This window comes from Musa acuminata, chromosome BXJ3-8 (assembly GCF_036884655.1).
Source record: "Musa acuminata AAA Group cultivar baxijiao chromosome BXJ3-8, Cavendish_Baxijiao_AAA, whole genome shotgun sequence".
Taxonomy (NCBI): domain Eukaryota; kingdom Viridiplantae; phylum Streptophyta; class Magnoliopsida; order Zingiberales; family Musaceae; genus Musa; species Musa acuminata.
In genome coordinates, this window is record NC_088356.1 from 2389401 (window position 1) to 2401999 (window position 12599).

At 35.3% G+C, this 12599-nt stretch overlaps 1 protein-coding gene across 5 annotated transcripts; it reads left to right on the plus strand.

Moving 5' to 3' along the window:
• The first annotated feature begins 35 nt into the window (after nt 1–35).
• On the plus strand, nt 36–11920 carry LOC103993960 (magnesium transporter MRS2-A, chloroplastic). 5 transcript variants are annotated; one of them, XM_065164708.1, is made up of 14 exons: nt 541–676; nt 1371–1463; nt 1959–2031; nt 2586–2656; nt 4650–4735; nt 4819–4909; nt 5939–6007; nt 7794–7874; nt 7965–8130; nt 9164–9209; nt 10540–10620; nt 10973–11055; nt 11438–11481; nt 11619–11920. In XM_065164708.1, exons 3-14 carry the CDS (start codon nt 1986–1988, stop codon nt 11712–11714), a joined length of 960 nt encoding a protein of 319 aa, XP_065020780.1. In that variant the 5' UTR covers nt 541–676; nt 1371–1463; nt 1959–1985; the 3' UTR covers nt 11715–11920. The 5 variants fall into 5 exon arrangements, with proteins under 5 accessions (XP_018685344.2, XP_018685342.2, XP_018685343.2 ...); XM_018829797.2 differs by lacking the exon at nt 1371–1463 and having other exon boundaries at nt 37–676; nt 9167–9209; XM_018829798.2 differs by lacking the exon at nt 1371–1463 and having other exon boundaries at nt 39–676; nt 11602–11920.
• Nucleotides 11921–12599: the final 679 nt, after the last annotated feature.

Genomic DNA, 12599 nt, shown 5'->3' on the forward strand with positions numbered 1-12599 from the left:
GAAAACATCAATCCAGAAGAGGAAGAGAGCCGCGTAGGGATGGACTTGCTGTCGCATGCACGTCCACGAATTTTGCAGTCAAGGGAAGAGGAGGTCGGAGCCGAAGTGACTGGCTCTCGTTGCCCCCATTCCATCTTCCTCTGTCAGATTCCTTGCGAACTGTGATGGCGACATCCTCGAGGATTCCCTGAACTCTACGGAAGAGTAGAGGAGTACAAGACGGCTTCTTCTTTCCTTCTCATGCGTCTTGCTCACTTCCATGGCGGTTGCCGCTTCTTCCTCTTCTTCATCGTCTTCTCTTATCATCGTTTTCCTAGATTTGCCTCGTCTCCTCCGCCAGAACCACCCTTCTGCTTCTCACTCTCCTCTGCGCTGCCCTCCTGCTAAGAATCCGTCAAGAAGCGCAAGGAGGACCAAGCTTCTCGTCCCTGCTGCCGCCTTCAACCCCCTGCTCCCGTCGCTGAGACGGAAACTAACACCGCCGCCGTCGAGATCGTTGGCTGATGACCGAAGTGGCGACGACGGCGCGGCGGTCGTGGAGTATGTGGCGGATGGCGTCGACAACGGCTCGAGCCGCGCGGTCGGTATCGGTGCTCGTCCGGGGTCGCCACGACCGCAGAGGAGTGCGGGCTCTGCGGATTCGATCTCGTTGGGCATCAAAGAACCTGTCTATGAGGTAAATCCGAGTCAAATATGCCTCCTTGTCGGACAAAGATGTTGATACTTCATACTGCCACAAGTGTTCGACATTATTGTGTTCAGATTTAGAAAACACACCAAGTCAATGGGTTTTATGATTTACTTGGAAACCTGTCCAGTTAAACTGCCCAAACACATTCTGCTGTGTCCACTAAATCTAGTCAAGTCAAATTCTATCACAATCTGTGTCGGTTTCATGTAGTTCTACTGTGGTTCAAATACAAAATTTGCACGTATGTATCCAAACGAGTTTAATGTTTTTGTATATCCATATAAAATTTAAAAATGCATATGCTACTGCTATCGTATAACCTCTACACGTGTATGATAATCGGAAATGTACCCATGCTAATGTATAGGAGTTTCCATTTTCATATCAAGTTTTGAAGTGGTAAGTCAAAACTGTGTGTAAAGCTAGGGCCATCAATGGGCAGTTCAGAATCATAGGATCTCATATGACTGGATCAATGTACCCAAGGAAACAATCTAACATACTGTAGCCACTTATAGTGCATGAGTCTTCTTTTGCAGGAGCCACATACACAATATTAATGTATTTTTCTCTAGGATGCATTTATACAACCAAATTAGTTGCTGATATAAAAAAAATCCAAGTTGATGTTCTACACTTTGAAATTGCTTAAAACCAGACATCACTATTTGTTTTTAAGGTTGGGAGTATCTCGAAGAGTTAAAGTCGGATTATATGCTCTATATTTTTAAATGAAGATCACTGACATGGATCCTTCGCTAATGTTTATTAGGTAAATTTTGGAGCTCTAACTTCTATTGCTTGTTTTGCTTGCATTTATTACATCGATGATGGTTCTCACAGCACATCTGATGCAATATATTTGTTTTAATTGCTTGAATGATAAGTTATGGTTCCTGTTTATATAATTTATTGTAATCAAAATCATCAAATACACCATGAATTGCGAGTCATTTAGAATCCAGTGAATACATTATGTATACACGGTCATTTATATAACAAGACTGCCATCCACTCTAAGAATTTTACTGTCATCTCATTACTTATAAAACACGATTTGCTTCATTACTTAACATGTCATGAGGTTTGTGCCTTTGTGTGTTCTTCTTTTGAGTTGCATTCTGTTGGTCCACACCTGCTTATAGGCAATGCATTTGGTTAATTTTTTTTATTATCGTTCCACAGAGTTAAATATAAAAGTGATAACCTAACTCATCTGGAACATGCATTTTTGAAGTTTCTAATCTTAATTGGTGTTGGATCTCAGGTGATCGAAGTAAAATCAGATGGGACAATGTACACGAAAAAGATCAATAGGAGACAACTCTTGAAGTCAAGTGGTATGTGCCAAGTAGTACTAAACTCTCTCTCTCTCTCTCTCTCTCTCATGCATAAGCACATGCACATTCACACTTTTTCCTCCACTGTCACTTCTCCTTGTCAACAATACTGACTATACAACACTTTTGTTTTAGGCCATGCTTTAAGCTATGATTATTTTTTTGAATGGGTTGAATTTGGACTTTGTCACTTCCCTTATAGGCATCCAAGAATGACTTATTCTGAAGTCCAAAATGATAAACTTCATGTATTAAAGAAACAAATCCTAATAATGCTTTCACCTCATTGATGCTTCATAATGAACAATTTTGATTCCTAGGGAAGTCATAGATTTTGTGAAATCGATGCTTCCATTTTGCAAAGTGTTCCAATCTTTATTCTCCATCTTAGTGTATCCTATACTTGAGTACTTTTCTAGCATTTTTTTGTCTAGGAAAATATTGAAGTTCATGCCTCAAGGCTGCAATTATGTCTTAAATAAATTATTGTGTCTATTTCTTCAGGATCCCATCATGTCTTTCTTATGTGATAATTTTTTCTCCTACAACTTTAGGTCTTCGGCCGAGGGATGTCAGGAGTGTCGACCCATCATTATGGTTGATGAATTCAATGCCTTCTTTGCTGGTAAATGTAGAAATTTCTACTCTAACTAACTTTTCATAGATATATATATATATATATATATATATATATATATATATGTGTGTGTGTGTGTGTGTGTGTGTGTGTGTGTGTGCGCATGTATATATATATAAATATATAAATAAATAAATAAAAAAAATATATATATATATTGCTATCATAATGTTAAGATGTTATATGAGTCTCTTCTGTGTGTTTAACATGTTTATGTTTTTAGTAGTCAGATATTCTATGTTATTTCTTCTAATTTGGCATGTTTTTTCCATTATCCCAGTTATCTTTTAGAATATTTTGGACCCACTCTTCATGTCATCAATATTTAATGTTATGCATTGTTAACATTGTTTCTAGATTTACTGCAATATGAAGCATGACCATTAATTTGTAGCTGCGACTTGCAAGATTAAAGTGTTCTCTTAGACATCTGAGCTTTGTTGTTGAACACTTGAACCCATTGGTTTGCATTTCCATTAAAGCTATAAACGATGTATTTTATACTTATTTCCATAACAAATTACTATATTTTTATGTCTACATGACATAATTCAAGCTACCATGAACTACTGATATGCTTGACAAACAGTTGGGACTTGTCAGGAGAGAAAAAAATGGTTAAAAATTGCTTACAATAATTAAATTGACCATGATTAATTGTTATTTTTGTGTGTCTGACAAGATGCCAAGTGCAACTCCATTCTGTCTTACTTTACACCTTGGATATGTTCAGTAATTACAGGTGGAGAACAGTTGAATGTAGTCCCACTCATGCCCTTGCTAGAGTGGGAATATATAAGGATAGATAGAGAATATTTGAATATTTAAGGGTAGCTAGAGAATCATTTGCATTCATGAACAGTTGAGAGTAGACTCAACCAAAGATAACATGAAGAAAGCCTTTATAGTGTTGAGTTGTTTAAGAGAGAGGGTTGAGCCTTGATGTCACTGGTAAGGTTGTTTCTTCTTGACCTAGGTGATTAGGTTCCAGACATGGAAATAGCCCCACTGCATGTCGGGGTAAGGCTACATAAATTGATCCTCCCCATATCCATTTTGGCACAAGCCTTATGCGCTAGGCCAACCCTTAGTTTACATGTTCAAGAAAGACCTAAAAATTCTCTCCATGAAGTGAGTCAATTCAGATTAGTGATGTGAGAAGGACTACATGCAGACCTAAGAAATTTTGTTAGAAAGAATAAAAAATGATTTGTCTTGATGTTGTTGCTGTCAAGGAATCAAACACTAGTCAGACCAATACATGTCGACCTGTATTTACCAGTGTAATCAACGAATGGTATTAGACACCGTAGGTCCATTCTGACAGTATTTAGTCTTTTTTCCTTTTTTCCAGTGATATCTGGCAATACGTGTTGGTATATAGCTCAGTATACAGATACAATTTTTATCCAACCTGTTACTGAAAGCAGTATTGGATCAAGATTCGAATAATTGGGTATAGTTGATCTAGTTTAAATTCTGAACCAACATTGTCTTGAGTCTGCCATTTTCAGAACAACTACATTGAGTTGTATAGGATTTTTGACTGAAATTAAGTGATTTTCACTAGAAGGAATGACTATATTCACCTAAGCTTAACAGATCTTCATTCAAACAAATAATTTAATTTGCATTTATCTTTGTTGATCTGTTTTTCAATGTTATTTATTTTTACTAGTGAACTGTTACTTTTGAATTCCTGGTTCAGAATGTTCTCTCTCTGAAACTATACTACAATTTAGCAATGAGAAATGTGTGCAACTGTTATATGTTTTTTCCATTTTTGTTCTGCAGATGAAAAGCTTTTGATGTACATTGTCTTGTTCTCAATGATCCAAGTAGTGTATTGCTTTACTTGGCCTGTTCCTTTGATGTAGAATATTTTCTTATATGCAATTAAAATATAAAGTGGCAATAGTTTTTGTTTTGCATTTTCTGGTACTTTCTCAAAATAAATGGCATGTTTTCTTATATATTGTAGGTAAGGGAGCAGGCTATATTGTTGAACCTTGGTACTTTACGAGCGATTGCTATGCATGAATGTGTTCTTATATTTGATTACAACCGGTAAATACTTATGATGCATTGAGAATATTTGCTTTTTTATTTTTTTTACTCTGATAAGTAATCTATTTTCTTGACAAATACAGAAAAGGTGGCAAAGCCTTTCTGAAGTCATTGTTGCCTCGCTTGAATCCTAGAAACATGAATGTAGGTTGTGCCATGCCTTTTGCACTTGAGGTAATTTATGGTCTTGAAAATTCTTCTATTTGCGTCTTTTACTGAACAAATATTGAAACACAATTCTGATTTCATGCCATGTAGTTTACTTAAATAATGATGTATGCTAAATTCTGAGTTTTTATTGTCCAAAGTTACTTGGCAAAGGTTTCTTATAATTTGGTTTCTGAACTCTCCGTTTTCTTCAATTATCTGTTGTCTTCAAGTCCCAAAGATTTCTAGGGATAGTGATATAAAGTTTAGATGTCACTAAGTACTAACATCAGAGGCTTACAGTGTTTAGATAAGAAATTTATTTATTAGCTCGAGAGACTGAGGCTTTACCCTGGTTATTGTTTAATTTCCTGAATTGGAATTTTCCTATTTTATCAATGTTCACACTTGCTGTAGAGAAGCTACATGCCTATAACTGCTATAAAGAAGTCTTCCATGATCCATGATATGGTGATCTAGACCCTAGAATTCAGATCTGAGATATCTGTTGACTCTGTTCAGCCTATTCAACTATAAAAGGGCAGCTAAAATGAAATATTGGGAGAAAGAAGGAAGGTAGGGTAGAAGGAAGAAGTACAGGGAGTCAAAGATAGAAAATAAAAAAAAAGAGGGAAAAGAAAGAAGATAAGGTTTATCAGTCAGAACTCAGAAGTATTATTTATTCCTAGAATAACTCAAGCTTAACTCATGTAAAAATTTATGTTAAATAAATTTTCTCCTTAATTCAAATTATTCACTTGGAGCTGCTTCTTCTCCCTTCAACGTAATAGGCTCTTATTTGGAGTTCTTTAAAGGGACACTGGGGCTGCAAACAGTGACCAGCATGGATCATTGTGTAGGCTCTTGTTTGGAGTTCTCTCTCTCTCTCTCTGTCCTTTCCTCTTTTGCCTACTACCCCATCCTGCCACATTGCTGCTGCTTCCTATTCCTCCTTGGTCGGGTCTTTGTGGTCCCTTTCATTATTTCACTTTCTTTCAATGTTAAAAACCAGTCATGCTTGAGGATTCATCTCCATGAATCTTGTGTTTTATGTAGGTTGTTGAAGCTGCATTATTGTCTCGAATACAACGATTGGAGCAGAAATTAATGGAGGTTGAACCTCGTGTGAGTAAGCATATTGAGTATATTGTATCTCACTATCTCTACTATTGAAAGCACTCTCTTAGGGGAACTGAACTCAGATACGAATGATGCATGTCATGAAATTTATGTACGCTTGTCTATATTTTTATTTGTTGTTCGAACTGACTGCCTAAATAATTTTGATAGCATGTCATTTGTGTTTAGACCTTAATACTTTTATCTCCAAGAACTATGGTCTCAAAGATTCTGTATTGAAAGAACCACATCATGGAATTGGAGCATTAAACAGAACCCTTTCTTTAGGGTATGATATCATATTATGTCTTCTAACCCTTTTCTTGTCTAGCTTTTTATGGAATGTGTTTCAAATTTTGGTAGCGAAGCATCAATCATTGATTAACAGTATTGTCAATTCAAATTGTAGAATTAATTATGATTTTGAAGAAGCGTCTAGGTTGTTTAGAACTTTAGAGACTAAAAACCAAGAAGGTTTATACATCATATTAAAATGACCTAAAAATTGAAAGCATATTTCTTGACTCTTCACTAGACTTTTAATTGATTCTTTCATCTAATCTTCTCTAAAAGGAAATGCATGAGTTATGCTGGATTGGGGGAATCAGTGTTTGACAGTTTGTAGTCTTACCCTTAAAATTAGAGTTGTTGTTCCATGAGTCGAACACTGATCACCTAGGATGCTAAGGAGCAACTTACTGGTGTACCAAGGCTTGCCCTCATGTTTGATCTTCTCCAACTAACATATATTTTCATTTAAACAAGCTTTGCAATTTCCATGGTTGCTTCCATGTTTACTAAGGCAATCGTCCTATCAGTTTATAACTTCATACCATTGTCTACTGTTTAAATGCTAAAGTAACTCTTCATAAGCAACTCTATACATTTTATAGAAGAATAATGTCCTCTCCCTTATTTCTTTAGTAACTGCACATCTGAAGAAGAGATGTTTCAGATCTTCTATACTGCTTTGATAATTTAGTTTGCCGAACTGTCCATTTCGTCATGAGCTTATTTTGCATAGCCAATCGCTTATACGTATGGGAATTCTCCTCTTACACTAAACCATCTTACATCACCAAATTCTTGTCACTTTTTGTTTAAACAATCCTTTAATACTAAAACCTTTTCGTATACAGGATAGTCCACTGCCATATATCTCAAGGTCAGGAATTAATATGTACCTTTGTCTTAATAGTGGGTATTGATTAGTACTCTTTGTAATATTTGGTTTAGCATGAACAGAGAATACAAAGTATCTTATATCATTCTTTGGAGGATTTTGTCGCCTGAAGAACAAGAGGAAGGTCCAGTTCTGAAGCTTATAGGGGCTTTTCTTGTAACTTTTTCTCTACAAGCAATACATTGTTCGCAGAGATCCTCATTAGTTCTTGTTTTTTATGGTTCTCTTGTGAGATTCCTATTTAGCCATCTACTGGTTATTACTACTTTGGTTAGGATCATGTGAATTCAATCTTGGGCATTTAGATACCTAGTCTCCTAGCCTTTAACCCAATACATCATTTTCATGATAATGTATCATTTATCTAGAAAAAAACATTTACAGTTAGCCTTTAACTAATGTATAATTAGATGTCCAACTAAGTGTTGTATATATGGAATCCCTTGATAATGAACATCATCTGTTCTCACCCTTGTTCTTCTTGCATTGTATCTTTTTCTTGAACCACATAATGTATGATTGTATTCCACAGTGACACATTTTTGTATCAACATTTGTAATCATGTTTAAATAAATGGCTTGAGTAAATACTTTTCTCTTACATTCCAGGTGGCTTCATTACTTGAAGTTCTGCCCAATAGATTAACAGCTGATGTGTTGGAGCAGCTTCGTCTTAGTAAACAGACCTTGGTATTGTATAATAAATATGTATAATTTTTACTGTCTCAAATATTTTGGTACTATATGATTTAAATTTATCACTGTTTTCATGTTTTACAGGTTGAGCTAGGCTCAAAGGCGGGAGCTCTAAAACAGATGCTGCTCGATCTTCTTGAGGATCCCCATGAAATTCGCCGCATTTGTATAATGGGTCGCAACTGTACAGTTCGGCGTGGAACCAGTTACATGGAATGCTCCGTTCCATTAGACAAGCAGACCGCTGAAGGTATACAATTTGTTATTGTATTTTTCTTTCCTTTTCGAAATTTCTTTATACCCTACTCCTTTTGTACATTTAGCCGATTGGTCCAATTGGAATTAGGTATCAGTTGCTACATGAGCCTGAATATATTTTGCAAAATATGTTTTGACATGTGTATGTAAAAGTAAATACTAACTTCCATTTTTCTGTGCATACAACCATGATTATGTGAACAATTAAGTACTTTGTAGCTCATTTTAGATGACAGATGCTAGGTAAGCGTACCATAATATGCCATGTTCCATTTGCAATAAAGTATAAAGCAGGATAGGACATTTGACCTTTCGTTACAGAGAAATGAGAAGCTACATAAGATTTTCTTTTAGTTGATGCTTATAAAACAAGATTAGAAGTGTTACCCATTGTTGTTGCATGAACACAAATATGAGAATCTGTTGCTGATGCATATCTAATTATGCGATTCCCAGAGAAGACAAATTGGAGATATAGGGACATTGAAAAGAAGAATAATTTAAAAGATTTGGGACTTATGTTTTGGTGTTGTGAGAATATGGAACACCGGAAAGTTCATAAGAACCCTGAGAATCATAAGAGGGTCTACTTCTATTTGTTATATACTCCAGGATTGGAATAGTATAACTAAAGACTGCAAAGTAAATCCAAGTAATGACCACAGATATTATCCGTGTTGGTGTCAACACAAGAGTCCATGTAACACTGCTAGCTGTACACTACATAAAGCATGTCTGTGGTACATAGGCAATGCAAACACAGTACATCTTGCATTACTCTGGCAATTCAAACCATGCTTTATGTTTAAGCAAATGAAGTATTTTGTGGCTTTCACACCTAAGTACCTCTTTTGTTGAGGTGTATTTCCTGATTGATGTTTTTAATATGACTGGTTTATTTGATTACACATTAGTTTTATGTTTTCTGTAGTATCTTGGTACAAATACTTTATTGTTTGATTTCAATGTGTCATGTTTAACATGTTTCTTAACATAGATATGTGCTTACAATGACTTTTTTGTAGAAGAAGAAGAAGAAATTGAAATGCTCTTGGAGAATTATCTTCAAAGGTATTGTATGGATCCAAAGGTTTTCCTTTCTATTATTATCTGAAAACTATTTCTTACTTTTTCTTCCATAACAGGAGCATTATGTTTGTGCATACTACTTGAAAATATTAAATATAAGGTTGAATTAGGACTTGTTAAATGACCAAAACTTCATAAGAATTGGGATTTGATGACTTTTTTCATTTATGTGAAATTTGGTCTTTGTTGATTATGCTTTAATCAGGTTCTTGTTTCTGCAGTGAATCTCTTGATGATTATCTTGCAGAAACCACTTTTAGCTTGAAAACCTCTTTGGTTTTCAGTTACTTGCCTGCGCATAAAAAATTAAAATCATGATTCTTGAGTTGAATAAACCACCTCATTTTCCTTTTTGATTGAAAATGCATGTTTAGGTATTTGTTTCCATCATTGTAGATCTCCGGCTCCAGCTGCTACCTCCCACTGTTATTCAAGACATTTTGTCACTGTGGTTTCGGAAACATAAACAATCAACTCAGATCAATGGTCAAAGCTAAAACCTATATACTTTTTTATTCACTGAATTCAATATGCATACATGGACCGCTTACTTAACTGTATCACATATTATGTAAAGAAGCAGGTTATTATCAATGACATATCATGTTACCATGTGTATCTTCTACTACTCCATTCTAGTTGCTATCTCTTGGATCGGATCCGAATGAACCATCTGACGTCCCATGTCAAGATTTTGGATATGGGTTTGTGATGATATTCAGTTGCAGACTCAGTCAAATTGTTTCCCATGCATTTCAGATTCTGAAGTTAATTTAGCTTCCATTTTATTACTAAATTTGTAAAGCTACTTCAAATATACCTAATTGTTTTGAGTTCTTCCATACAAGCAACCTCTTTTCATTGATAAAATTTCAAGTTAATTGCTACTCTTTTACCTTTACACCCTCCTTCAGCATGGTCAAGCAGTGTGTTCTTGGTTAAGAATAGAACAATTTCAAAAGAAGTAGAGGTAAGAAATAAAAAACATCTATATATTGTGGTCAACCTGATTTGCTAACTGGACTGGTGAGTGGCAGTATCTACCTATTTCTTACCCCCGTCCCCCTGTTTGGGTTCTCAAAATATATTATCAATTAAATTAAATTAACATACTTTAGTAGATTGCAATATGACCACATATCAGGTTGTATAGAAGAATTAATAAGAAAACCCATTCAAGATTGCCATAGTTAGATACTGTGCACCAATTGGTCATATTTTATATGTAAAGGCATGGATACATTTGTGCAAGTTTTTTGGCAAAATAATTACTTCAGGTATCTAATTGTTTATGTTTGTTTCAATTTCCCAGATGTGAATCCTGCCATGGTCAAGCTGAAAGACTTCTTGATTCTGCAAAAGAAATGGAAGACTCAATTGCTGTGAACTTAAGGTTTAAAAATCTAGTTTCATATTTTCATTTTGTTTCAGGTTAAGATGTATTGTTCATATCCACTAGTTCTATTTGCTTCATTCAATAACAGTATTCTTTTATTTTAGCCTATTTAAAAGTTCTTTTACGAGTGCTAGAAGAATTGACTAAGTGCAACTTTTAAATGATTACCGTCTAGTTGCTCAAGATACTGAAGTAATGATTTTAAGTTAAGTTAATTTTACGAAGATGCCAATAAATTCCTGTCATGCCATCAAAATCCAGAAAGTATAAATGCCTGTAATGAATAGTTTATCTGTTACTAAAATAAAATATTTGGCTAGTCTCTCAGTCTAATTATTGTTTTTTTCAGCTCCCGTCGACTAGAGGTTAGTCGAGTGGAGCTACTTCTCCAGGTTGGCGCATTCTGTGTTTCGGTTGGTGCTTTAGTAGCAGGTATCTATATATATCTACAACTTGTTTTACATCTTTGAGCACTTTGTTCTTGAAAATGACATGTGAACATACATCGTGTGAAGATTTCACTGGTGCATTGTTGAGCCAATGGAGCATCCTTCTACTCCTGCAATTTTATGGTTCTTGAATGTAAATTTTTTGTGAAAATATTGTGTTTGATTTTAGTCATTAAAGTAGGATGAGGATTTATGTGCATGATAATGTCGAATAAACATGCCTAGGCACTGTGGTGTGCATCGCAAGCACGCAAGTCTTAGCTACAATGTTGTGTACAAAAACTATTCTTCATTTATCATTCTTGATTAAATAAGGTGAAACAATTAGTTGCTATTGTCATAACCACTTGATGCTCCTTTTGCAGGAATATTTGGCATGAACTTGAAATCCTACCTTGAGGAGAAAGTGGTATATAACTCCTGCCTATGTTTCAAATTTGTTTGATTTGTTTTCTTGGCTTGCTAATGCTTTCAGTAATCGCACAATTACTGGATGTTGAGCTCATTTTCACCATTCTACTTACACGAGGTCGTAACTTCGAGCAGTGTGCATTTTGGCTGACAACGACAGGGATAATAATCGGAGCAGTAGCCGCATTTTTCGTTGTGTATTCTTACCTGAAGTCTAGAAGAATATTTTAGCCGTGGCAATTTTCGTTGTGTATTCTTACCCTGAAGTCTAGAAGAATATTCTAGCCATGGCAATTGATTACAGGGACATGATAGGGATCACATTGTTCTTGTATAGGGTACATTTGTTCTACAAATAAAGTGTGTAGATTTGTAGCAGATGCATCTTCCATCAAAATGGAACTGTGATGAGATCTCAATACAAGGTGTTCAATCCATCAATTGTGTGATTTGTGATGGATGATTCTGCAAGAGAGTTAATTTTTGGATGTTGCTTGTATAATTTTTATTTATGGCAAGTTTGCATACATTTCCCTCCAATACAAGTGTTGTCCCAAATCCTAATACGAGTACAAAGCGTCCCAAATTCATTATGTGATCGAATTCTCAAGTCCTTGATGTGGTCGAGTACGATCACAAAGTGTCGAATTTGTGATATGATCGAGGACGATCATGAAGCATTATGAATTCATGATGTGATTGAGTATAGCTACAAAGCATCTTTAGTTCTTGATGTAGTTTCGAACGAATGCGATCATGAAACGACTCGAATTCATGATGTAGTCGAGTTTAATCACGAATTCTCGAGACAACCACTAGATCTTATAAATTAGGTCATGAAACGACTTGAATTCATGATGTAGTTGTCACGAATCCTCGAGGCAACCACTAGATTTTATAAATTAGGTCATCCAAGAAGTTTGATTTATGAATTCGATTTATTTTTTAGGTCATCTCAAACCAGTAAATACCCAAAAAATATTGATCCACTATTGTTTCATAGTAACACTAGCTATGATACATATGAATTTAACCGTATTTAGACCAAACTCGATTAATTACCTAATTCGAACCAGAATTTGGGTGGATTGGATAGATCGGAAAAAAACCCGACCT